General features: G+C 41.6%; 4 protein-coding genes across 5 annotated transcripts; 3 read left to right on the top strand and 1 right to left on the bottom strand.

Moving 5' to 3' along the window:
* Positions 1–365: 365 nt before the first annotated feature.
* Positions 366–7,124, bottom strand: LOC133917015 (K(+) efflux antiporter 5-like). Of its 2 annotated transcripts, none has more exons than XM_062360941.1 (20): positions 6,640–7,124; positions 6,335–6,378; positions 5,408–5,472; positions 5,229–5,313; positions 5,062–5,123; positions 4,901–4,976; positions 4,750–4,824; positions 4,364–4,435; positions 4,166–4,249; positions 3,998–4,066; positions 3,695–3,772; positions 3,180–3,268; positions 2,965–3,061; positions 2,611–2,664; positions 2,040–2,135; positions 1,591–1,779; positions 1,427–1,504; positions 1,265–1,309; positions 1,095–1,190; positions 366–939 (listed from the first exon to the last, which is right to left on the bottom strand). In XM_062360941.1, exons 1-20 carry the CDS (start codon positions 6,875–6,877, stop codon positions 880–882), a joined length of 1,752 nt encoding a protein of 583 aa, XP_062216925.1. In that variant the 5' UTR covers positions 6,878–7,124; the 3' UTR covers positions 366–879. The 2 variants fall into 2 exon arrangements, with proteins under 2 accessions (XP_062216925.1, XP_062216926.1); XM_062360942.1 differs by having other exon boundaries at positions 366–927; positions 6,640–7,123.
* Positions 7,125–10,454: 3,330 nt separating this feature from the next.
* On the top strand, positions 10,455–15,071 carry LOC133917016 (ADP,ATP carrier protein 1, mitochondrial-like). The gene is made up of 4 exons (XM_062360943.1): positions 10,455–10,646; positions 13,313–13,806; positions 13,897–14,268; positions 14,501–15,071. Exons 2-4 carry the CDS (start codon positions 13,333–13,335, stop codon positions 14,795–14,797), a joined length of 1,143 nt encoding a protein of 380 aa, XP_062216927.1. The 5' UTR covers positions 10,455–10,646; positions 13,313–13,332; the 3' UTR covers positions 14,798–15,071.
* A 1,484-nt stretch (positions 15,072–16,555) lies between these two features.
* Positions 16,556–20,012, top strand: LOC133917014 (ADP,ATP carrier protein 1, mitochondrial-like). The gene is made up of 4 exons (XM_062360940.1): positions 16,556–16,716; positions 18,293–18,786; positions 18,888–19,259; positions 19,483–20,012. The coding sequence occupies exons 2-4, from the start codon at positions 18,313–18,315 to the stop codon at positions 19,777–19,779; spliced, it is 1,143 nt and encodes a 380-aa protein (XP_062216924.1). The 5' UTR covers positions 16,556–16,716; positions 18,293–18,312; the 3' UTR covers positions 19,780–20,012.
* A 1,047-nt stretch (positions 20,013–21,059) lies between these two features.
* Positions 21,060–22,790, top strand: LOC133917013 (fasciclin-like arabinogalactan protein 8). Its single transcript, XM_062360939.1, has one exon. It carries the CDS (start codon positions 21,408–21,410, stop codon positions 22,593–22,595), a length of 1,188 nt encoding a protein of 395 aa, XP_062216923.1. The 5' UTR covers positions 21,060–21,407; the 3' UTR covers positions 22,596–22,790.
* The last annotated feature ends 3,494 nt before the right edge of the window (positions 22,791–26,284 follow it).

The raw sequence follows: 26,284 nt of genomic DNA, 5'->3' as shown, positions 1-26,284 counted from the left end.
TTAAATGGTTCCCACTAAAAATATCTTACAAATTTTAAATGAAAATTCTCCAAATTTAACTATTTTTTAACATTGCTTGAATTTTTAGGGCATAAATTTAATTCCCAAAAAATAGGAAAAATTCATGAATATTCATATAAACTAATGTACTAATTTATAAAATATAATCGTTACGAATATGTTGTTAGTTATAGAATACTATTAAAAAATGAGAAAAAAATATAGAGAGTGAAATATAGATGTGCTGTTGGAGTGGTGGAGTAATATGGAGGGAGAATCTTTATAGATAACAATCCATATAGGGATATAGAGGATGAAATATAGATGTACTGTTGGAGTTGCTCTAAAGGACGATGCTTACAAGCTGCCCTCCAGAAAACAATATTCGCCAGGACGAACAAATTAACCATAGATGGGGGAAGAACATGTTCTCAGAGTGTTATGGCAAGCTGGAAGTGTCGATAGTCCAAGACAATAACAGAACAAATGCTTTCTCAACATAAAAAAAAAGCAAATACATAACATACAGCTTTGTCATCATCTTCTGGCGATGAAATAGTACATTTGAGCACAAGGTACCAAAATCCCTATCTAACTTCCTAAATTGAGTTGGCAAGAATGATACAAAACCAAGGCCCAGTGCTATGAACAACCCACTCGTATGCTACCTTGATAACATGTACAGTATGTACAACTCGACTTTGAGTCAGAATGCTATACGGGCAGCTCCCTGGCTGGTCAAACAGTTATCCTTAGCCATCGCTTAATGTTCCTGTATTGCCGCAAAAGGAATTGGTGTAATTGTTCTCCAGTGTTTCCACAGCATGCGCAACGAATCAACAGACAAATAAATTACTGTAAGTCAAAATAATGTCGCAGCTATGCAATGAGTGATCGGTTGTAAGTGTCGAGCATGGTTGCTTTATCCTGCAAAGGCAACTGAAATATAATTAGACAAAATTTGAGTACGAGACTAAGTGAGCATTTGGGGCTGGCGCTGCTACTAATTATTGCCACTCCAACCCTACAACATCCATTAAATCAAGCTTTGAATAAAAGTTGCCACAATCAGCATAGATGGTAACAAAGCATACCTCATTCTGCATACTGTTTTCTGTGGGGAACCAACGCATAAGGATGCCAAGGTGCATTACCACAGGAATTAGTTTGAAAATGAGGGGAGTCGTTACCTGAAACAATGGACAAGAAAGTGAGAAATGTATACCTAACAGCTAAGCCCTATAATCAGACAAAAGGTACTTACCAAGCTAAGGGCAGTTGTTCCCAGTAATAACAGATACATTTTTCCCTGCAAAACAAAAATAGTAAGAAACTCTCATGCATGTATGGCAACCTGGAGTTGCTAAGTGCTAAATATGAAAATATGTTTGAACGAAAGCACATGAATGAAATGAGAATAATTTACCCCAACAAGATGAAAATGGGAAGCACGGCTCAAGAGCACAAAAGCAAACTCTCCTATCTGAGCTAAGGACAGCCCAACCTTAGTCAGATAAGAAAGAGTGTGAGAATACATTTCATGATTGCAGAAATACTGATTGAGAACCACAAAGGGAGAGAGATACTTACAACAAAAGCTGTTCTGATGCTGTATCCAAATGCCTTCACGACAACTGTTACGACTATACTCTTAACTATTATAACCAGTATAACAGCTGCAAGTAATATGTCAACATGATTCCACAGGAACTTAACATGTATGAGCATTCCAATGCTTGCAAGAAAGAGTGCTGCAAATAAGTTGCGAATCGCTTCCACCTTAAATATAAAAAAGAAATAACAAGTTAGTTGCAGAGAGAGAGAGAGAGAGAGAGAGAGAGAGATCCATATTCAATTATTAAAACATACTAAACTGAGACCAGTTCAAACATAAGCAAACTGATAATGATAGGTGCACTCCTTCCAAAGTGGTCAAACTCTTAAATTGAAAAAAGAAGAAAAAAAGGAAAACAATTTATTCCCTGATAAAGCCAAATACTTTCATAAAAGTACAAGGTCAACGGAATGCAGAATAGAACCTGCTCCAAAGTATGATGAGCAAAATCTGTGGTGGATATCATAACGCCAGCAAGAAATGACCCCAGTTCGAGACTCAATCCAAAATAATCACTGCACTGGCAATTACAAATACACAACATCAGTCTATATGCATAAATAATGTTGCTTACTTGTATGCATTCTGATGGAACATGGAAATAAAATCGATAGTAACAAAAACCAGTGAACGGGCTTATCTCCTTAGTTGCCCATGTGGCCATGTATAACAAATTAATTAATTACTACAGAAAAAAATAATTACTTGGTCTCAAAATCTTGGAGCCTGGGATTTTTGTTCAATTCCCGCCTTAGTTTGTCTTAATGTCTACTATGAACTACCAAAGTTGCTAAAGCCAACGTGAGAATAGCAGATACTCGGAGTGAAGAAACTACAGCCATCTATAATGCTTCGAGAAAAACATTATATGCTGTACCAGTGCACAGGCAAGCATTTGACACTACTGGCATCTGTCACATTGCACTAATATTCCTGTAAAGTCATACTGGAGCAAATAACAGAACTGCTTTAAGCAATGAATCCAAAAAATTTACCCAGGCCAGCAGCAAGCAAAAAGCGACGGAGGCCAACTGATAGAGTTCATTTGTCTGCATATTTTAAAAGAATATTAGTAAGTGAGGAAAAACCAAAAGTATATCAGAAAATGTTCAGCAAAAAAAATTAACTATACCATATCATCTTGTGAAGAACATATATGATGTTAAGCCAAGTGTTTTTTAGACTTAAAATAATACAAAAACCAACTTTTTTCAGAGCATAAAGGATGCACATTTTATGTTACAGATGGGTGGAGTGGACAAGGTAGTTGTGCAAAATATTATCTGTAGTAACCTTTTCCACCACAAAAAGGAAAAGAAAAGAAGGGGAAAAAATCGAATTGACCTAACCTGTGAAGATAACTGAATCATTAGTTTCAAGAATCGAGGAACAATCGACCAAGTCATCATATATGTAACAGCTATAAATATGGACAGCACAAGCAACCTGCACACAAAAAACATTTCACAGTTGACATTACTAAGACATACAAAAATTCTAAGATATATTTTAATGAAATGAAAGTTTAGATTTTTGTAATTGCCTATTCTAATAATGCTCTTACAGTTTCGCCATTGACATCACTCCTCCAAATATGCCACTAGCACCTCCGAGAACAGGAAGGAGAGCAAACAGCAGCCCAACTGCACAATCCTGGGGTAAAAGAAACACAAATGTGATCACTGAACCTTAACTGAGAACAGTTATACAACAGTAGCCTGCAGAACCTGCTTTCCATCAAGGGAGCTCCCAAGCAATATTAAGTACCATTTTTTTCACCACTTAAATACTAAGTAAATATTAAATTGGTCATGTCTTACACAGGTTGGTAAATATGTGTATTAGGCTTGCCCTCCACGTAATTTTCTTTAAGCTACGCCACTGGTTAAGGCATGATAGATAGAACCGTGTCATATCCAAATAAGAGGGAGGCCTACCCTGCTATTGAGTTAACAATCCCTATTGATTGCGTTTGTTTTTACAGAACAAAATTGCTCTAGTTTCATTCCAACTTTATATTTTTTTTGCAGATCAAAACCACTGATGAGTAAATATATGGAGTTGGATGGGAGTCCAAACCTGAAGTATAAGTGTTCCAATTGTAACTTGACCATGAAGCGTGTTTGTACTACCTTTTTCCACTAAAAACTTGGAAACCTGGGAGAATCATAGCAGATCAAAGATCCTTATTAGCCAAAATAATATCTAACTAATATGTAGATAGCATGCCAGACTATTCATATAATTGGACCGTGCCCAAAAAGTCAACCAACTTCTCCAATCTCCAGCTTAAATATCCATCCCAACAAATATGTAGTTGTAAATGGCCAATTAACAAGTATTTCAATGATAGCCATAGCCATCTTGAACAAATATACTTACCACTGCAGTGGATGACATTGACAAGAAGGCACCAACAAACACTCCTTCAGATGATTTAGCACCACACATCTGGAAAAGTTGCAAACTTACTTTTAGGTGAGTGTTTTCCTATTACAGGGCAATATGCATTGAAGAAAGGCAATTAAAAGATTGATGGGTGTATAATACCGCCGCAGTTAGGCCACACAATAACATGAACAGAGCAATCTGAAGTAGACCACCAAGTACAGCAACAGGGCCAACCACTTTCAACTGATGGAAATGACAGACACAGTAAGGAAATCTTTTGATGTGTATATTTGTCAAAATTACATTGGGAACATAAAACATTAGATTGAAAACAATATCCATGGTTTTCTTGAGTACCTTCGTCAATGAAAACTCAAGACCAAGAGCAAAGAGAAGAAACACTACACCAAATTGTGCAAAAGTCTCCACCTGTAGTTGAACACAAAAAATCTGATAAGTATGCGACTTCAATTAAGTGCATAGCTTAGGAGGCCAAATGGAATTAATCTTCTGATGAGTATGATTTAAGATGAAAGCATAGATTTGGACCAAGCTTCTTTGAGATCAACTAATTATGAGCCATGATTGCATAAAAGATGTTATTTCAAATGTTTATGCCAACCCTTCCATGGGAATATTTATTAAAAATATTCTTAAATGGTAGCAAAACAAAGTTATATCAGAAAAGGGGAAAAAAGAAAGCAAAAAAGGAGGCAGAAGTGCAATTTTAGAGATCATGTTACCTGCACCATTTCGCTGATCAAATTCAACCCCCCAGGTCCAACAAGAGAACCAGCAAGTAGGTAGCCAACAATAACCTGGAGAAATAACAAATAAATCATACCTACTGAGGAGGTAAGCAGTTCAGCGCTAAAATATCTCAGAATCACTGACCGGCTGCCCCATACAGGAGAAAATTATACCACCACCAGTAGCTGAAACAATTATAACCACCAAATCTTTAATCAATCTGCAATTGCAAATTTGTATATAATGGGTCATGAGCCCCCTCAGCAGATTGCATACAGGTGAAGGAACGGGGAAAAAAGTCTGACCTTAAATCTAATTGAAGTGTTGGGTACTTTGTTTTACGATTCGACATCACAAAAACATTATCCTGCACAAAGTTAATGTCTTCAGTTAGTGATAGCTGAACCGATCACATCTTCACAAGTAGTTTCAAAAGTGATAAAAAATCTACAAGTTAATTGAACTTGCACACCTCTTTATCTATCACAGTTTCCAAGTCATCAGAATTCTCATCCTGACCTCCAAACATGTCACCTATTTGGAAAGGTTTTGGGGAACTGCACAAGAATCGCTGCTTAAGTCAGAAACTTGGTATCGTAGGATGCTACAGAAATAACATGACAGATGATGGTGTTCAAATTCTGGTCATACTTTGTCTGCTGTGAATCATTCTTCTTCTTGTCATGTGTAATGACAGCTACCGTCTCCAGAACAGCCTGAGCAAAAACAAAAGATAATTTTTTTTCTTTATCTAGCAAACCACATTGAAAGAAACCAAATCTAGCAGCCAAAAAGATATATATATATATATATATATATTAAAAAAGGTGCATGGTGAGCCACTAGTCCTCACAATGCCAAAATTGAATGTTGAAAGTAAACATGAGATATGGTAATTTCAACACAAAACAAGATGCAGAGATATACCACACTGATGCAAATGGAAGACTGGGAATAATTCTCATACCATAAGTTACTTCAGCAGAACCACCAACTTACTAAGTATAAAAGTCTCATAAGCATGAAAATATAACTTTTACAACAAAAGAGCAGGTGCCTTCGAAATATCTTGGTAAGATTCGGCTAAAAATCTTGTGATTAGCAAGGACATCATTTATGAGCGTGTAAGCTTATAGAATGAGAAATATTTTCTAACTGGAGCTCTTTTCTTTGCTTTTAGTTCACTCTCACCAATCCCTGAAGGCGTTGAGGCACTTCACTATACATTCGTCACTGATTCACCAAGCAGGTTTTAATCATGCAGCTGGAGAGGAAACCACTAATGACTCCGCTTTTCCGCAACAATCCCATTCCATGTTCATTCACTAAAACTACCCATTTCATTTCTTATAGGAGACAATCTAATGCAATAGTAGATGTGCACGGGGTTCCACCACAGTTTTTGCACTTTTCCAAAGGACCAACCTTTCTAAGTATAAATGTTATACGGCAGTTTAACTGGTCCTGTGTGACTGCAGTATAGCTTTAAAACTTGCAACTTACGAAAAACATGCCCCTCAATGGGAGGGAAACAGAGAACAAAACACAACATGCACGCAAGAGGAAAGTCACACCTACTTGATGATCTGATATGCTGTTGTTGAAGCTATTCTTGTCCGGAGCTGAAAAGGATGAACAGGACAACAAATTATCATTCAGTGGAAGAGTGCATGGCGTAATCATGTAAATTTGTAGCCAACAACCCACCACACCACGAGCACAGAACGCAACACACTATAGCACAAAAATGCTAAAACCCCAAAATTGTGAGAAATTCGTGGACGAGTCATTGCTGTCCAACTCTACTCGTACTGAATGACGAGGAAAATCTCCCTTAAAAAACCCAAATGCCTCGCGAAGCCAGTACAGATCCAGATTCGTACCGTCGGGCGTGTCGCTGTCGGCGAACTCCTTGTCGAGCACGCGGCCGAACATATCGGCGATGCTGCCCTCCCCGGAGGCGTTGCGCGCGCCGCTGGTCACCAGGTTCCCGTAGAACTTCTCCCGCATCTCCTTGTCGGGCCTCGCCGCTGCCGGCGACATGGCCAGGGCGAGCACGAGCGCGACGACGGCCGCGGCGAACCGCCGGCGAGGCGAGGGCCCCGCGGCGGCGGTGGCCATCGGATCGGGAGCGGCGGCGCGCGAGAGAGCGAGCGGCCGAGGCGGGAGGAGGAGGCGGGAGAGGGAGGAGAGAGATTTGCAGGTGGCGCGTCGGGATCGGGGGATTTTATTTTGCCGCGGGCGCGGTGAGATCGGTTGGTCCGGTTGGCGTGGTGGAGTCGTCGTCCGATCGAGCACGAGGCGACCCAGCGCGAGGCGAGGCGACGGCCACGGGAGGGAGAGGCGCCGCGTCGCTGCGCGGCGTGACGGCCCGGTCGTCAAATTTATTCTTGGTGGCGTGGCTCCCCTCCCAGGTGCGCGGCGGGTCGCTGACACCTGAGCCTGGCACGGCGAGGTCGGGCCCACTGGTCGGTGGTTCTGTTCAAACCAACACCTTTTCGTCACAACTTTGCACCAGCATCTCTAAATTTGAAGCGAATTTGTGATGGCACCCAAAATTTCAAGTTCAATGATCCTGATACCACTGCGGATTTTATTTTCTTTAATTGTGTGGGCTCTTTGAACGCAACTGCTTGTTCACATGACGCTCATCTTTGAACGCGGTACTTTCACATGGCATCATGCGCAGAATAATCTGTGTGGCGCGCGTTGGTCACCCTCCAAATTTTAAACTAGCGGTAGGAATAGCACAACAAGACTCAGCTTATCTGCACAAGTTGCCGAAGAAACCTGCTACGACTTTTAAACAGCTTATATAAAAATCAACGCTAATTCTCCGAGAAAATAGCACTCCCGTGCTTACATCAATGAGAAAAAATAGTAGTTGTGTGTCAGGTTTAACTTAGGATCAACTATGGGCAAAAATTTTCAGGAGACCAATTCCACTAGGGGTTCTATGTAAAGTTATAGATATATATTACTGCTTAGTAAATATTGCGAACATAGTTGTCAAATCGTGGTTTGGTGGTAAGTGGATTTACTCTCTTTGTCGCTCTGGTCTTGGTTTAGCGAGTCCAGTTATGGAGCAACCTATCAATAATATGATAAAGTTCATATTGATGTTGATCATGCCAGACACATCTAGGTATGGGTGACATAGAGAATCAATTGGTGTTCTGTGGGTACAGTAATGCACTCCTAGCCAGAGTCTAAAATGTGATTTGTCACTCTTTGCTTCAAGGTTAAAAAGTTGTGTTTACGGCAAGAAAGAGAACTACCATGTGGTTCTATCCAGTGGTGCATTGACTAGTAGAGTTTTTAGCTATAACTTGACTCTTTCCTGACAACACTCTTTTGAGAACCTGCATTCATGTTGTTATTGGATAACCTTGAAAATTCAGTGGGAACAATGAGAGCCTTGTCATGCTGGGTATGTTTTCTAGCATGAAATTTGCTTAGTACCTTCATACTCATATATTTAAACCTCATTGATATATAAATGGGTTAGAGATAGGCTTAGAACCAAGGTTTCGTAAAGATGACGAAGAAGCCTTCGATGCACAAATTAAAGGACAAGATGTAGGAGAACTCAAGTATGATGTTCTCGTGTTTGGAGAAGAAAATCAGAGCACATCTAAAGGCTAAGGATAAGATGGGAGGATAACTTGACCCACCTTCAAGTGTAAAACTTGGACCTTATTGGAACATTGGTTTTCTACTTAGATATTACTTCCTAAAGTTGTGTTACATATTAGTTTCTATTGTGTATGATATCACTACATTATCTTCTGCTATGCTATTTTGGTATGTTCATTCTTTGATAAGTTTGTTGAGATATGGACATAGACTGAATTCTATCTCATAAGTGGGCTTTCGGGTCGCGGCATTATATTAAGCACTCCAAGAATTTTGCACGAGTTTTCGTAGGGAGCCAGCCATATAAGTATTTCCTCGATGCTATCCGTGAAGGCTGAAAGTACAGCTCGGTCGCAGGTCAACGTATGCAGACAATGTCAACATTAACAACAATGCCAGCTTCTGTCTTGAATGATGATAACCTCGGGCTCTGATTTTGATTCCATCAGACATTAGTTATGCCAGACAAAAATATCACTCCTAGATAATTATTATGATCACGCGGCCGGCCGGTCGGTTCAGAACTTAGGGTCTGGCGGTCCATCTGGATCTACAAGAGAGCTAGAGGTAATTGCTCTTACAGGAGTAGTAAACTTTGTTTTCGACGAGGCCTTGGCGTGTCTGGATGGTTCCATACCCATGTGACCTGACTCTTACGGTGTGGGTGCTGGTTACGTGCTTGCTGGAGGGAAATTATCAAACAATCCGATGAAAGATCTCGTTCAACCAAAGTAGTAGCCTAGGTGAGTCACTAGAAGAGTTAGGCAAATTGCACTCTGCGTATGTGCATGCCGGTTCTAATGCACAAACCTGAATCACTAGTCTTTCTGTAACCATTTCAAGTTTTTGCTAGAGAACCAAGCAACTTTTAGCGCGAAAGCTGGCCGAAAGGTTTCGCACCCAGATGCCAAAACCGCAGTGAAGTGGTGGTCCAACTCTCGGATTACTAGGCCCAGCTGTGCTGCAGTGCATGGGTCAAAAAAAGAAAGAAAGTAGCACAGCGATGCAGCCGGGCGTTGGTCCACCGGAATGCAGCGAAATGCAGGCAGCGGTAGACCAAGTTGCCGACGAGACGACGGCGACAAGTGGCGCAGTCAGTCCGTGGGCCGAAACAAGTGCGGAGTTGGCGCAGCCGCGCAGGTGGAATGGGCTTCCGTAGTGGCCACTGCTGCCCTGGGAAGCTAGTTGGCCCGCCCAGGCGGAAGGGTGAGCAGCGGGCCGGCAGCGGCTCATTCGGCCCAACTGAGAACCCACGGGTTACGGCTGCACAACAACACAAGTCCGGGCCGAATCCTCACATTCTTATCTGGCCGCCCGGGCATCGTGGGCCTATTGCGGTTTGGTGTATTAAAAAAGTTTTTTGTTTTTATATTTCGAAAATAAAAAATTATAAAAGTAAGCGTCCGTCTGAAAAAAGTTGTAAAAATAAGTGTATGTTGCCCGGGTGCAGTCATGTTGACCTTCCAATGAACGATAAGTAAAAAAAAAGTAAACATATCGTCTTTCCAACGAATAACATGTTTAGAAATTAAAAAAACACTTCATTCTCTAACCTCAAAATTTAAAACACTATTGAAATTATCCTGATTTTTTTTAAAAATAGATGATACTATGATCTAGCTGTCAAAATATTTTTTAAAAAATATGATTTGTACAATGAGAAAAAAAGAAAAAAATATTGTATATAGTCTGCCAATAGATCATATTTGGAGTTGAATTTTCTAAGCTAAATTATAGGATCCTCTATACCATATATTTTTTTAGAATTTTTAGAATTATTTTACTATTGTTTTGAATTTTAAGAGTATTAGAATTTTTTTAATGTGAATGTTTATCTTTTTAAACCTGTCGCCTTTGAAAAGGCGGCACGTGCCCGTCCTCCTTCCATTGGGCGCATACACATATTTTTGTAATTTTTTCAAATGGACGTATATTTTTGGAATTTTTTATTTTCGAAATAAAAAAAATCTTTAAAAAGGAAAAGTATCACTACTCATTCCCATTTTCTTTGGAAGGGCGTTTTAGACCTTTTGGTCATCCAACAGACATCTCACTATCTCAGTCCCAAATCCCCGGGCCCCCCTCATCTCACAGACCGAAGTCCCAGAGCCCATCCGAACGCCACCTCTGCTCTTTGCGACGCGAGCAAAGGGCGACGCCGGCCGCGACAGGGCTCCGGCCGACCGCGGCGTCGGCGGGAACCCGGCTTCCGCTTCCGCTTCCGCTTCCGCTTCCTCTTCTCACTCCCCCTCTGGTATGCACTCTCTCCTTCAAGCTGCTCCTGTCCGGTTCCTGAAAATCCAAGGCATGGGTCAAGATCTAGGTTCATTTGAGATGGATTTATGACGTTTGTTGGTAGATCTGGCTCTTGGAGAAGATTGTATGTAACTGAGAAAATTGAACTCAGTTGCTGGTATAGAACACAGTAGATCCGGGTTTAATGATTTTGATCCCGATCTATCTACTAGTGTTTAGTACACATAAAGTCGATGTCCTCATGCGACGTTTCGCTTACTTCAGGTGTTTTTTGCGTCTAGTTCTTTCCAGTAATTGATAGCATACTTTTTAGAGGCTAATTTGCGTGAATCTGGACTGTAGTATCTCAAAAAGAGAACAAGAACTGTGGTTTTAGACTGCTCTTTGCTGCGAGTTTTTTTTCCCTGAGTTAATCTCTGTCAACGTTACATGGCATCGAGTCTCGTGTTTGCATCCGTTAAACTCAGAATTTTGCTATTGTCTGTTTAACACTAGATTGGTCCATGTACTCTGCACCTTTGGTTGGTTAGGAGACAAGTTTTCATCACCACTGATTAGAAAGATCCCTTACCTTGATTCCTTGATTGGTCGGTTTGCATAACTGCTGTTCAGTAACATTTTTTAGTCGATCTTGTTGCTGTAGCTGCAGAGATTTTAGAACTAGAGAACAAGTAATCCTCTACTTAATTATAATGTGTCTCTAATACTTTACATTGCCTGGAGATGATTCCTGGAATGCTTCTGCTTTTTGGTCCAATATATAGTTATGAGGCATTAGTTAGGATTGCACCTTTTCTTTTCCGGTTTTGAGAAGCTTGTACTTTCTGTTTAGCTCTAAGCTGAGAGGCACACTTCAAATTCCATTCCTGTCTGAAGGTTGTATGTTTGTCATATAAAGCTTTCTAGTGCTTGTGGTAATGGTTTTGGCAGACAACTTGCTTGACATAGCCCAGTTTATAAACTATGGATATCTCTTTCCGCTCTTACCTGTATGCGGTAACACGCATTAGGTAGTTAGAGCACAGAACTTTCAACCATGCTTTGTTAGGTGTCATCAAGCAGCATTGGTTAGTAAGAATTAAGATAGTTGGTTTGCTCATGTACCTGGATCATGTACCTGGATAAGCATCAACCGCTGGACTACTGATCCTCTATGTAGGCTGGTGGCTTATATATTTTTTGGGTTGGTTGGTACCCAGAATCAAAGCTGTATGGATGAAATGGTGTCAAGCTTTTGGCATCATCTGTGACAAGAGAGTGCCATAAAAGCTGAAAGGTAAGTTCTATAGGATGGCGATTCGACCGGTGATGTTGTATGGCGCTGAATGTTGGCCAACTAAAAGATGATATGTTCAACAGTTAAGTGTAGCAGAGATGCGTATGTTGCGATGGATTTGTGGCCATACAAGAAAGGATCGGATCCGAAATAATGAAATATATGATAGGTAGGGGTAGCGTCAATCGAAGAAAAGCTTGTCTGACATCGGTTGAGATGATTTAGACATATCCAACGGAGGCTTCCAGAGTTACCTGTGCATAGCGCTGATAATGTGAAGAGAGGCAAGGGTCGACCAAACCTAACATGGGAGGAGTCTGTAAAGAGATACTTAAAGGAATGCAATATCCACAAAGAACTTTTCATGGATAGAAGCGTGTGGAAGTTAGCAATCCATGTGCTAGAACCGAACTTATGCATTAGTCTCCTTATACCGTTGTTACTTTTATTTTTTACTATTACTGATACCTTTATTATCATTATTATTTTCGAATCATCTTTTTGTTTGGATCTTGTGGGTTTCATCTCTAGCTTACCTCAACTTGCTTGGGACAAAGGCGTTGTTATTGTTGTTGTAGATTTGTTGTGGCACTATTTGTTTGGTCAGGTATTGTTGATGCTTGTAGGCTAATGCTGCTTTTATTCTCCCTAGTTTTGCCACTCCATAGTTGCATTTTCACTCTATTTTCTTCCTCGGATATGAAATTGGTCTCGATAGCTCTTTTATCCCATGTGTTATGTGTCTTTCGAGTTTAATATACTAGTATATTGTTGACATCCATGTTCAGTCTGAGCGTCTGACATGCTGATTTCACAATAGTTATCTATCTCTAGACTCGTGGATGAATGGCACATTGATTTGACAATGCTTATATGTGCTCCCGTGCTATGTTTACTATGTTGAACTGGGAATGTTTACTGTAATGCAACTATTTGGATGTTGGTCTCTATGTTCAGCACTTCACCCCTCTAGGGGATATTGCAGCGATTTCAAAATAAATACCTGTAGTTTCTATGCCTGCCTGCCATGTCGACCTTGAACCATGTACTGCAAATTCTGCTAGGAAGATTTGCCATTTTGACCTTGAATTATGTACTGCAAATGCTGTAGGTTTCAAGGTTTTACATTACTATTGAGTTATCATACACTGTGTACAGATTGTCAAAGCTTCTTGTCATGCAGTTTTTTTCCCCATTTTTACTTGAATGCCAATCTTCTGTCCCTCTTAGGTAGGAGAAAATCAATTGAAATGAAATACCTTAGATGCTGTTTAGAGTATCCATGTATCCATTTTAGGTAATCTATATGTGTGCTGTGTTTGTGTATTTACTTATTATATGGTATGTTGGCTTACAGTCTAACCCAAATGTCTCCTGTTGTTTGACAGATCGCTTCTGACTTGTGAAAATGGCGGATGAACTACGTTCTCCATCTGTGGTCCATAAGGTCTATGGGCAGTCCGTGTTATTGAGCAGAATTTCTTCTTATTCTGCCATGAATAGCCCTGTATTCAACAATGCACATTCTGCTTACAAAGTACCCCTGAGGTCATACCATGGGACGAATGCAACTGTTGGGCTCTCATCTGTCATGACACCATCCCCTGTTTTCGCTTCTGCCCCGAAAGAGAAAGGTTTTTCTGGATTTATGATTGACTTTATGATGGGTGGAGTTTCTGCTGCTGTCTCCAAGACAGCTGCTGCTCCAATTGAGCGTGTTAAGCTTTTGATTCAGAACCAGGATGAAATGCTCAAGAGTGGCAGGCTTTCTGAACCCTACAAGGGTATCGGTGACTGCTTTAAACGGACGATGAAAGATGAGGGTGTCATCGCACTGTGGAGAGGAAACACAGCTAATGTCATCCGGTACTTCCCCACACAGGTCCTATATCCTATCCCATGAGACCCTTCTTTTCTAGTGTTCTGTGATCGTAATTCATAATCTAAACCTAAATGCTCTATCCTGCTTCAGGCATTGAACTTTGCCTTCAAGGACCACTTCAAGCGCATGTTCAACTTTAAGAAGGACAAGGATGGGTACTGGAAGTGGTTTGCTGGCAACCTGGCTTCTGGAGGTGCTGCTGGTGCTTGCTCTCTCTTCTTTGTTTATTCTCTGGACTACGCGCGTACGCGTTTGGCCAATGATGCCAAGGCTGCAAAGAAGGGTGGTGAGAGGCAGTTCAATGGACTCGTTGATGTTTACCGCAAGACCCTTGCCAGTGATGGTATCCGTGGCCTCTACCGTGGATTCAATATCTCTTGTGTGGGAATCATTGTCTACCGAGGTCTTTACTTTGGAATGTACGACTCCCTCAAGCCAGTGGTTCTTGTTGGTTCCCTGCAGGTCAGTAACTTGAACATTGTTTGCATTATTTCTTGGGCAGTTATCCCCTTTTATTAGTGCCAAATTGCATTGAGTCAGCACTATTTGTCCCATGTTCACTTTTTGGGATAATTTTCCCTGTATAATCATGTTTTTGTGCTGGTTGATTTGCAAATTTGTCCCTTTTCCCTTAAATATAATATGGTCTTCATCTGCTGAATTTTAATATAATGTTCACTGTTGTGTTCTGCAGGATAACTTCTTTGCCAGCTTTTTGCTCGGCTGGGGTATAACCATTGGTGCTGGTCTTGCCTCGTACCCTATTGATACTGTTCGCCGCCGCATGATGATGACATCTGGTGAGGCTGTCAAGTACAACAGCTCCTTGGATGCTTTCAAGCAGATTGTCGCAAAGGAGGGTACCAAGTCCCTCTTCAAGGGTGCTGGCGCAAACATCCTCCGTGCTGTTGCTGGTGCTGGTGTCCTTGCTGGGTACGACAAGCTCCAGGTGATCGCCTTTGGCAAGAAGTACGGCTCTGGCGGTGGCTAAGAGTAGATGATGATGAACAACAAACGAGATGTTTTAGGTGCCTTTGAATAACATACAACATATGGACCGTGGACACCATTTTTAAATTTAGCTCTCGCAGAGGTTGGTGACTGGGTTTGTTATGCGGTTGATACCGCTTCACTTTTTGTGTCGGAGCTTGAAAATAAGCGACTTAAGTTAGAAATTGCCGCCTTGCATACCCTAAATGCTGGGAGACATTTTGTCCATTGCAACTATTCCCATGTTATATCTTTGGGCTGGATGTTTGCTTGTATCAGATTTTCATTTGGTTTTGCGCGTGGAACAAATCGGAGTTATGTGTGTTAACAGAATTCCAGCCCCCTTGTTTTAAAGCTGGAAAAAGGTAAACATATTGTGATCTTATGATGCAATTGTTTACTTTTGGTATCGCTACTAGGATGAATGGAAGGTGCGCCTCGCCGCGCCCGGGCGGGCTGGCTGTGTAATCATGAGTTCAGAGTTCTTGTTGCATCGTTTTTAATTGCTTTTGGGCCGCGGCGTTTTTCGATTCCGCGTGGGGGGAAAGAGGGCGTTTTTCGTGTGTTGATGGGTGATGTCGTTTGAGCCGGCCCGCGTGCGACCTTAAGGTACAAAGAGCAAACCCACGAAGACACTCGTTTAGATTGCTATGAGCATGCACAATGGCAGGCTGTGCTTATGAAAAAATTGGTTTTTTTAACTGTAATGATATAGGTGTTTAGTGGAGGATAATGTGCTTATTTAAACATCATTGATTATATTAGTACTAATAAAAGTTAATCAATTTAAACATCTATAATATTTGTTTGGATTAGAAATTATAATTTTTATATAGATACTTACACTCTTTCTTTATGTCCTAGCTATAAACACATAGCATTATTCAGTAACCATTCCATTGGATTGCTCCTCCGTGCTGATTGGTGGCTGTTATACTGTTTGGAACTGCAGGGTTGTTGTGGGACTGTTTATTCAATGAGGTATTGACGATGCTTGGATATTGTATCCGCGGATAGAAATTATATAAACTTGCATATGCGAGCTAATTACTAAATTTGTATCCGCACCTATTACCCATCGCCTGTGAGCCCCGCGCACGCGCACATATAACCACCAATATAATAAACATGTATTGAATATAATATTAAATATGTAACAATAATATTATCAATTTAAACATGCATCTAAACTAAGATAATGAAGCATATATATATATATATACATATATATATATATATACATATATATATATATACATATATATATATATATACATATATATATATATATATATATATATATATAACGTATATATCACATTAGTACATCATTATATAGTTCACACATATAACATATTATTTCATACCCATCTCTCTACTAAATATAAAGTGGGCCCATATACGTGGAACAGGTACACAGGTGAAACGGACACAAATAAACCTATTTCATATCCATCTATCTATATCGGTTAAGTTTAACTTCAAATCTACGGGTAAAAACTGCATCCTAAACCGGCACTCATTAGGATTTTTTCCGGGATCACACGGATAAAATGTGCCCATTACCATGTCTGGTTGAATACGTATCCCAGCCGTTTCCGATTATTTTGGCGAGAAAATAAAAAAGAAAAACATTTCGGATACGTATCAGATACTTAGCAGCCCCAGCCCATATTAGACACGGCCCAACCCAAGTGAGCCCAACTCAGAGGGGGAAAACCTAGAACTGATTCCATTTCTGTATCGCTCACCTCCGCCGCATCTCGTCTCTCTCTCTCTCTCTCTCTATTTTTTTTTTTTTTTTTTGAAATAACGTCGTCTCTCTCTCGACTCTCTCCAGTCGTCACTCCTCCGGCGAGCCCCTTCACCGGCGGAGAGCGGCTGGAGGCTACTTCCTCCGTTGGTGCCTCGGATCAGCAAGTAAGATCTAAACCCCCGCTGCTATGCTAATTGCTAGATCTTACTACCCATCTTTTGAAGATGGCGAGTCTACTATAGAGAAACTAGAGCTGGATGAAGACTAGTACTCTTTACTCTTGCTATCTTTTGCATATTTAGTTACTTAGTACCTTGGTATCTTGCTCTGTTTAGCATTGACTAATGAAAAACTATTTGACTGCTGGGATTGGATCGAAATTATTTACCCCCAGGCCGTTTCGATTACTCGTTGTCGTAGAACTAAGTGTGTTATGTACATTAAGTTAAGTCACCAAGTTTCATGTTTGAACTCACCGAACTACTAGCTTGTTATTTCATTTATAGTTTTAGGATTTAAATATGTTTAGCCGTATACCCGTGTCAGCATTTTTGGGGAAATGGCGAATCCATGTATCCATATCTTGTATATCCGTATTATTGCATCGTAGGTTGTACTAAAGTCTCTTGCTTCCTTGAAATGGGTCTCAGTCGCTGGTTTTGGCCCCATTTGAGTTGTGGCTTCTTTTGAATTTTTAGGATACTAATATATTGTGTACGTCGACGTCCATTTTCGTCTGAGTGTCTGACACGCTGATTTGCAAAAAATATCTATGTTCAGGCACCTAGATAATTGGCATGCTGATTTGACAATAACACTTACTGACTTGGAATATCTATAGCTGTAATGTATGAATGCTTTGGAATTCATATGGGATTTAAGAAGAGAAGGGGGAAAAGGTGAGCAAATCTTACACGCAGATGGAGTGAGATGGTTGCGATTTGTCTTTCGTTTAAGGTATGGAGAAGAAAGATGACTGTGATTGGTTTGGTAGGGAGATGGGAGAAGAAAGCTGTGTCTGAACTCTGAAGGGCATTAGGAGAAGAAAAGTCACATTTTAATTCTTTGACTGAAGAGGACACATGATGACATGATCACTATTCTAGATTCTTTTGGTCACACGTTGATTTGGAGAACCTAAACCATCAGATGGCCATTCAATGGTTGACATGTTTTTGAATGACTAGGCATTATCTTATTTGTTGTTTAGGGCTCAACTTTCTTACAAGATAAAGATATGTGCTATTGTGCTTTGTTTGCCATGTTGAGCTAGAAATGTGTACTGCAATGCAACTATTTGTATGTTGATGTTTATGTTCAGCAATTCAGCCTCCTAGACAGATGACAGTGATTATCTGGATGCACCAGAGGCACTTTGTTATGTTTGCACGTGTTCCTGCTCCTTTTATGATATCCCACTCGCATATTTTCTTTTCCTCTTATGCAAGGAGGAATGCAGTTGAAACCAAAATTTCTTTTCATGCATTTGGGTGCTTTTTAGAGTATCCATGTACCCACTTTAGGTAATCTATATGTACCATGCGTTAGTATAATTACTTGTTTGGTAGATTCTCAAGTCGATTGAATATTTGAACGACAATCTTTTTCAATTTTGTTATGATTATCTGGATGCACCAGGTATACGCTGTTTCTGTGCTTTGTATGCTGTATTATTGTTGCTAATTGTTTGACGGATTGACTCGTGGTCTAACCCACATGCCTCTTGTTGTTGTTTGACAGGTTGTCTCTGGCTTGAGAAAATGGCTGATGAACTACATTCTCCATCTGTGATCCGGAAAGTCCATGGGCAATCTGTGTTGTTGAGCAGAATCTCTTCTTATTCTGCCATGAATAACCCTGTATTCAACAACGCACATTCTGCTCACAGTGCGCCCCTGAGGTCATACCATGCGATGAATGCAGCTGTTGGGCTCTCATCTGTCATGACACCATCCCCTGTCTTCGCTTCTGCCCCAAAAGAGAAAGGTTTTTCTGGATTTATGATCGACTTTCTGATGGGTGGAGTTTCTGCTGCTGTCTCCAAGACAGCTGCTGCTCCAATTGAGCGTGTCAAGCTTTTGATTCAGAACCAGGATGAAATGCTCAAGAGTGGTAGGCTTTCTGAACCCTACAAGGGTATTGGTGACTGCTTTGCCCGTACGATGAAAGATGAGGGTGTCATTTCACTGTGGAGAGGAAACACAGCTAATGTCATCCGTTACTTCCCCACACAGGTCCTTCATCCTATCACATCCTATATTTTATTTTCTAGTGTGTTGTGATCATAATGTGTATGTTTGCATTAGCTACACCTTAACACTCCATCCTGCTTCAGGCATTGAACTTTGCCTTCAAGGACCACTTCAAGCGCATGTTCAACTTTAAGAAGGACAAGGATGGGTACTGGAAGTGGTTTGCTGGCAACCTGGCTTCTGGAGGAGCTGCTGGTGCTTGCTCTCTCTTCTTTGTTTATTCTCTGGATTACGCTCGTACGCGTTTGGCCAATGATTCTAAGGCTGCAAAGAAGGGTGGTGAAAGGCAGTTCAATGGACTCGTAGATGTTTACCGCAAGACCCTCGCCAGTGACGGTATCCGTGGCCTCTACCGTGGATTCAATATCTCTTGTGTGGGAATCATTGTCTACCGAGGTCTTTACTTTGGAATGTATGACTCTCTCAAGCCAGTGGTTCTTGTTGGTTCCCTGGAGGTCTGTAACTTGAACATTCTTTGCGTTATTCCTTGGTTAGTTATCCCCTATGTTAGTGCCAACTTGCATTAAGTCAGCACTGCTTGTTCCATATTCACCTTTTGGGATAATTTTCCCTATATAATCATGTTTTGTGCTGATTGATTCACTTACCTTTCCCTTAAATATAATGTGATGTTCTTTTGCTGAATTTTAATGTCATATTCTCTTGTGTGTTCTGCAGGATAATTTCTTTGCCAGCTTCTTGCTCGGTTGGGGTATAACAATTGGTGCTGGTCTTGCCTCTTACCCTATTGATACTATTCGCCGTCGCATGATGATGACATCTGGTGAGGCTGTCAAGTACAACAGCTCCTTGGATGCTTTCAAGCAGATTGTCGCAAAGGAAGGCACCAAGTCTCTCTTCAAGGGTGCTGGTGCGAACATCCTCCGTGCTGTTGCTGGTGCTGGTGTCCTTGCTGGGTACGACAAGCTCCAGGTCATCGTCTTCGGCAAGAAGTACGGGTCTGGCAGCGGCTAAGAGTAGATGATGATGAACAACAAAAACGATGTTCTAGGTGGTACCTTTGAATAGTGTGGACCATGGGCACCGTTTCTAAATTTAGCCTTCGCAGAGATTTGTGACTGTGTTATGCGGTTTTGACACTGCAGATACCGCGGCTCGTCTTTTTGTTGGAGGATTGAAATAAGCGACGGAGTTAGAAATTGCAGACCTTAATGCTTGGAGACATGTTCCTCTCCATTTCAAGTTTACATGTACTGTATCTTTTGGTGGGATGATTTCTTGTTTCAGTCTCGTTTTGTTTTTCTTGCGGAAACGGTTATTGGAAACGGGAGTTTAGGCTGTTACCTCAGATGGTACACAAAGCAATGTTCTGTTTCATACTTGGAGAATGTAACAACTCTTCTAGGTCTACAAATCTACCACACCAAAAGCGCCAACCTGCAGAAATTCTTGATTCGCAAGCCTGCAGTAAGTTTTTAAAAGTTAAATCAAGCTTTTTATTCCATTTTCTCATCGGATCGATCGGCGCTGTCCCCTCTCAGGCTCTCACATCAGTTCATCACCAGCATCTTCCCTTTCTCCTAGCGAGCTCTTCTCAATGTTTGCAACCTTGCTGCAGAGGGAGAGATCAAAAGGATAATTTGGGGTGCTCGGCATTACAAACTCCGACCACGGGAGATCCCTATACTGCCCGCGATTCAGAGGCGCTAAGATCCCAGAAAGAAAATCACGGGGATGGGCAATGTAGCACCGAATCATACTGCATAATTTTATACTCTCTAAGTAGGATATGCAGAAGGAGAAATAAAAGCGAGAAGCTGTTCCAAAAAAAAAAAAATCCTCAAAAAAGAAAAAGAAAAGAGAGAGAGAGAGAGAGAAACTGGGGCGTGCGTCGGTGCGGATGAAGATACAGAGCTTGCTTGCTGCTGTCATCAGTTCGATGTTTTTATTTAATCAGTTCGATGTTTTTATTTAATCAGTTCGATGGATGGGTTGTCACCTACCGCCTGTTGCGAGCAGGATAGCCCTTGCCGTTGGAGCATCCATTCGTGATTGTGAGTTGTGACTTACCTTGATGTCACGGGGCTCATGGAATTCCTAAAAGGCATACCAATTCACGGCTCACAGGTTATGTCTCACCTTATCCGTCGGCGCGTCACCGTTTCATCTGGCGATCCGTCCATTTTGCTACGTGATCTACTCATCGCACATGGAATGGAATCAGACGCAACGTTTCAGTGCGGGTCACACTTGCAGATCTACGAGCTGAGCAGTAAAAGCAATGGAATCACTTGTGTTCTTGCAAATGGCAGAAAAGCCTCGGGATCCTAGGAGCAGCCTTCGTCCGAGAGCGCGCAAACGAAAAAAAAAAAAAACCGCACCGAAATGGGTCCCGAATGCCAGCCTAAACGGCACTGCCGTCGTCCCCATATCCATAGGTGGTCGTCCTTCCCGCCAACGCTGTCCAGCTCCAGACTATCACCATGTGCCCCAAGCCTCACCAACCTCGCAAAACCATTGTTATTAGCTAGGGGTCACACTTGACACTTTGTCAGGGTAACAGCTTACTCGCCTTGCTGCTCACTAGCTAGCTTTTTCACTTCATTGTGTCACTCGCGGCAGTGTGAGGCGTTGCCGCGGCCATGGAGATGCGGCGAGTTGTTGCGGCGGCGTGGTTAGCCTGCCTTCTGCTGCCGATGGCGTCGGTGCGCGGGCGCAACATCACGGCTATGCTCGCCGGGTACAAAGAGTACAAGCTGTACAACAAGTACCTGTCGGAGACCAAGGTGTGCGACGAGATCAACGCGCGGGACTCGACGTCGATGACCATCCTCTTGCTCTCCGACGACGCCATGTCAACGCTCGTCTCCGACGCCGGGGAGTCGCTGGCCGCCATCAAGAACGCGCTCCGCCTCCTCTCGGTGCTCGACTACTACGACCGCAAGAAGGTGAAGAAATTCGGCAGCGAGAGCGCCGACACGCTCTACCAGGCCACCGGCGACGCCGTCAGTGTCACGGGAAACGTCAAGGTCACCGACCTGGACGGCGGCAAGTTCGGCTTCGCGTCCGCCACGACCGGCGCCGAGGTATCCACCGTGACCAAGGAGGTCAAGACGATGCCGTTCAAATTCTCCATCCTCGAGATCTCGGCACCCATCGAGTTCGACGGCCTCTTCGACACGCCGTCGACGTCCAACCTCACCCGGCTGCTGGAGAAGGCCGGGTGCAAGCAGTTCGCGGCGCTCGTCGCCAGCACCGGCGTAATCAAGACGTACGAGTCGGCCATGGACAAGGGGCTCACCCTGTTCGCGCCCAACGACGACGCGTTCCAGGCGAAGGGCGCGCCCAACGTCAAGAAGATGTCAAGCGCTGACCTCGTCACGCTCCTCAAGTACCACGCGCTGTCGGGGTATTATCCCAAGACGTCGCTCAAGGCGGCGAAGGGCTCGCTCCACACGCTGGCCTCGACCAAGGCCGGAAAGAACGACATCTCGGTGGTGGCGAAGGGCGACGACGTCTCGCTCGCCACCGGCGTTGGCAAGTCCCGCGTGGCGGACACGGTCCTGGACAACACGCCGTTCTGCTTGCTCACGGTGGACAGACTCTTGGTGCCGGTAGAGCTCGCCGGCGCGCCGGAGCCAGCCCCTGGCCCAGCAGCGGCGCCACTGAGCTCTCCGCCCGCGCCGCAACCGGCGGACGCTCCTTCGGAGGCCGCGGATCACGCGAATCACAAGGCCAAGAAGGCGTCGTTTGCCGTTGCATCGCGGTCAATCGGTGGTGCGTTCGCGGCGGCGGCCGTGTGTTCCGTGGTGCTGGCGTCCGTGTTGTGATGGAAGTGAACATTGGCCATTGGCACATCCATACTTGCTTGTCAGCTCGTCTCCTTCGAACAGATACTCCGTTTCCTGTTATCTTTTCTCCGTTCGCATTCCGGCTGTTCGTTGATTGTATGAGTCGCTGCATTGCCATTTCTCTGTGTAATTAATTTGAGTAAACTGTGTACATTTTGTTCTTTTTTTATGCTAGCATCAGTAACACATACATTTTTGCATATCTTGTAGATCTAGAGACCCAATACTGTTTCAGGCAAAACATATTATTGCAGTAGTAAAAGGAGAAGTCAAGCCAGATGAGAGAGTTTTTTAATAATAGAAGTACACCACCAACAATATGTAAAAACATTCACGATTTACGCAACCAATTTTTTTTAAATCTAATACTCAAATTCACGTAAAAAAGAGCTCGAAGTTATATATATACTCTCTCTCAAGGCTCAGTTCCTTAGATGAGAGATGATGCTACATGTAAGAATAAATCCGTAAGACTTTTATTTATTTTTTTATTCTCTTTCTCATTCTTATTCTCTTTATTTTTTCTTATTTTCAATAGCTTTTCTTCGAAGAGATTTGTAAAAGTAAATGAGAGAATCTCGTCTCGAAGAAAATAACTTTGAAAATCCCTTCGTGAAGACAGCCGTGAAGAAAAATCATTTGAGCGCTGAAAGAGAAAAAAATCCTTTAGCGGATGGATTCTAGATCGTGAAGGGAATCTGTTGGGCATGATCTAACCATTTTGTTATTTCTTTTGGTCCGAAACAGTTCTGAAAATTTTACTGGTCTGAGTGGAGCGGAGGTGGATTTGCACATCATTGAGTTATAAATTGGACGGGTTAGATCAAGTGAATTTTGTCATTCGAGGCCGTCCGAAGCAGGTTTGCAGCAAATGCTCATTTATTGGTGTTGTCAAACGCCGAGGTATGCAGGCAGCAGGCTCCACACAGCTGCTCCGACGCGGACAGCCCTGATTTTTTTTATTTCTATATTTTTTTAATTCTGGATTTTACAAATATATATGCCTATTTTGAAAATTTTCAAATCTTTACTCTGTTGCATGTTCAACAGATGACATGTTGAGTCTTGAAACATCAGATTGGTCAACTTGGCCACTATAACATCTATATCGGATGTCACCAATTTGTCGCCATTTCGAAGGGTGACTATAGCTGTGACGCATACAAGATCTACTAAAAAAATTATTATTTCCTATATAAGGCCACGGCTAGCCTCCCACTAGCGCACAATGGTCATTCACGTGCTTTCCCACCATTGCAGAGAGAGATGGAGAGAGGAGAGGGGAAGGGAGGGAGAGGAGAGGGGTGAAGCCCTACTAGAATCCATCTGTGGTAGACGTAAATATTCTAATCTTAGTAATTTTTTATAGACTAATTAGATTAGCCAACAAATCTAGTTTCATAAATAGATTAGGTATTAGATATAGAATTTAGTGATATTAGAGTAATGTTAGCAAATATAATTTAGGGACATCTGTATTGTTATTATATCAAGCAACATAGAGTAATATTAGATGCATGTTTTATTATATTATGTTGTTCTAGATCTTGCATGTACAATTGTTGTAAGTTAAAATAATAGTATAATTCTATTTTCGATCATGGGTAGGTATGTTGGATAGGTGGTATTTCAATTTGTTTTTAAGAAGGGGATATTGTTTATGGTCTCAAGGGCAAGATATGTTGAGATTTCACTCAGTAGATAAGGATATAATTAGATTAATAGAAAAGACTTTTAGGGTATTGTACAACTAGTTAATGAGGTGTTGGAGGGGAAGAAATAAGGAATGTCTTTCACGAACAGTGTGCGATGAGAACCAGCCAACTGGGACAGCCCAAGCTTGGAGATGAAGTGGAGAGGAAGAGAATGCATACTGTCATAAAAAAGATAAGCCTTGTGAGTACACATCCAAATTGTATTCGGATTAATCATAAGGATGATTATTTGATAATATGATAGCTAGCCCACGAATGTCTTCCGATGCGTCACGTGTTAACCCACATCTCATCACAAAGATCATAACCACCAATTATTAGCCCGAATCCAATTCCAGCAGTTTTGGTATGTGTGTGCTAGTAACTCTTAGGAAAGCTATTACCTAAACGTACCTTTAACAACATGAATATCGCAGTATCAAAATTTACTAAGATTCAAGACATTATAAGTTGATACATTTAACAAAAGATAAGGTTTCATCTAGCGTAACATATATACATTGCAGCGAAAAACACAACTAAAGAAACAAAATCGGTGGCACCATTTGCCAACAAGACCAACAACCGAGATTAGAGTAGCATAGCTGTTGCTCGCCACTACACCGCTCTCGGTGGAGACACGTAACTAACACCTAACTTCACCTGAAAAGAAAATAAGTAGCGTGAGTACGAAAGTATTTGTAAGACTTAATCCATAATGAGTACATATAATAACCCAACTCAAAGTATTATGCATTTAGATAAGGTAGCAAGGAATCGATTACAAGGTTAAGTAGATTCATATGCAAAAGCAATTTTTGACACAAAAGTGTGAGCATATATAGTTAACCACATATACCTTTCAATCCTGAAATCCATAACACAAACATATTTATAACAGAACCATCTTATCTCATCAATAGCCATCATCAACTATTTCCCAACATATCATACCATCATCCCACATAGGTACGCTACGACTGCTCCAAATGGATAGAAGAATGCTCATGATCGAGAACACATCAATTCGAATTATTTTTACACCCTGCAGGGGATACATCTTTATCTACACGACTCGATGATTATTCGGCTTACGTGACCACACAAGCCCACACAAGGGGTACTCATGTAAATCTTTCCCAATTTATCTCTAACAGTTTGAACATGCGTCTCTAGGTGCAGGGATAATATATAACTACTTCCAGAGCAAACTAGATATCCCTACAAGCCTATTATGCTTACGACACTGGAGACGTGCAAGCCAAATGGTCACAACTACACGAGGTATTCGACTCATACTTCCCATAATTAGATATGTGGTTAGTATAAAAAGTGCTAGAGCCAACTACAACACGGTTGGTGCTTAAATGATATAAGCAATCTATGGCATTTGGGTTCCACTCCCGGTCTACCCCTAACACAGCACACATCTCGCCTCATTCTCACAACTCATACTTCCCAATATCATAATTATCTTGGTGAAAAATAAAATAGCTCTAAGCCCGCGAACAATGGTTGAACCACTGCTCGACTTCTACCGATGACATATACATTGCTAAGCATTTTGGTCAACCTTTTAAGTTAGACATCAACAATATTCTACCTAGGTTACTAGGATAAGGATCATCAACAAAATCAAGGTAAAAATAATGTAGTAATATAGGTTCTACCCATATAACCCGACATTAAAACTCTAACATGTATATCTTACCTAAGTAGTAACTTATCAATTTGGACTCCATATAATCTAAATTATGAGGTGAAATATGCTTAGATATTTGCCTTATTGCTCTGCTTCAAGAGATCAACCCACAAACCTTCCTGTAAAAACCCGCTACTCTCTAGCTCGACGATCACTAAAAGAGGAGAATGCATCACAATAAGCATGATGAAATACTACAAAATAATTTATATGATGTATGATTACAAAAATATTTGTAAAAGAAAGCTAAGACGATTGGGCTATAAGATATT

The sequence above is a fragment of the Phragmites australis genome, chromosome 4 (assembly GCF_958298935.1).
Source record: "Phragmites australis chromosome 4, lpPhrAust1.1, whole genome shotgun sequence".
In the NCBI taxonomy this organism is placed as follows: domain Eukaryota; kingdom Viridiplantae; phylum Streptophyta; class Magnoliopsida; order Poales; family Poaceae; genus Phragmites; species Phragmites australis.
This window is presented reverse-complemented; position numbering and strand designations above follow the sequence as displayed.

Bases quoted from the DNA above. Each gene is read 5' to 3' on its own strand.
- LOC133917016 (XM_062360943.1), top strand. From the start codon at position 13,333: ATGGCGGATGAACTACGTTCTCCATCTGTGGTCCATAAGGTCTATGGG. The intron at 13,807-13,896 runs GTCCTATATCCT...ATCCTGCTTCAG, and splicing joins TCCGGTACTTCCCCACACAG to GCATTGAACTTTGCCTTCAA. The intron at 14,269-14,500 runs GTCAGTAACTTG...TGTGTTCTGCAG, and splicing joins TTCTTGTTGGTTCCCTGCAG to GATAACTTCTTTGCCAGCTT.
- LOC133917015 (XM_062360941.1), bottom strand. From the start codon at position 6,877: ATGGCCACCGCCGCCGCGGGGCCCTCGCCTCGCCGGCGGTTCGCCGCG. The intron at 3,269-3,694 runs GTTTGGACTCCC...CTTTTACCCCAG, and splicing joins TTGGAACACTTATACTTCAG to GATTGTGCAGTTGGGCTGCT. The intron at 1,310-1,426 runs GTAAATTATTCT...TTTGTTTTGCAG, and splicing joins CCCATTTTCATCTTGTTGGG to GGAAAAATGTATCTGTTATT.
- LOC133917014 (XM_062360940.1), top strand. From the start codon at position 18,313: ATGGCTGATGAACTACATTCTCCATCTGTGATCCGGAAAGTCCATGGG. The intron at 18,787-18,887 runs GTCCTTCATCCT...ATCCTGCTTCAG, and splicing joins TCCGTTACTTCCCCACACAG to GCATTGAACTTTGCCTTCAA. The intron at 19,260-19,482 runs GTCTGTAACTTG...TGTGTTCTGCAG, and splicing joins TTCTTGTTGGTTCCCTGGAG to GATAATTTCTTTGCCAGCTT.
- LOC133917013 (XM_062360939.1), top strand. From the start codon at position 21,408: ATGGAGATGCGGCGAGTTGTTGCGGCGGCGTGGTTAGCCTGCCTTCTG.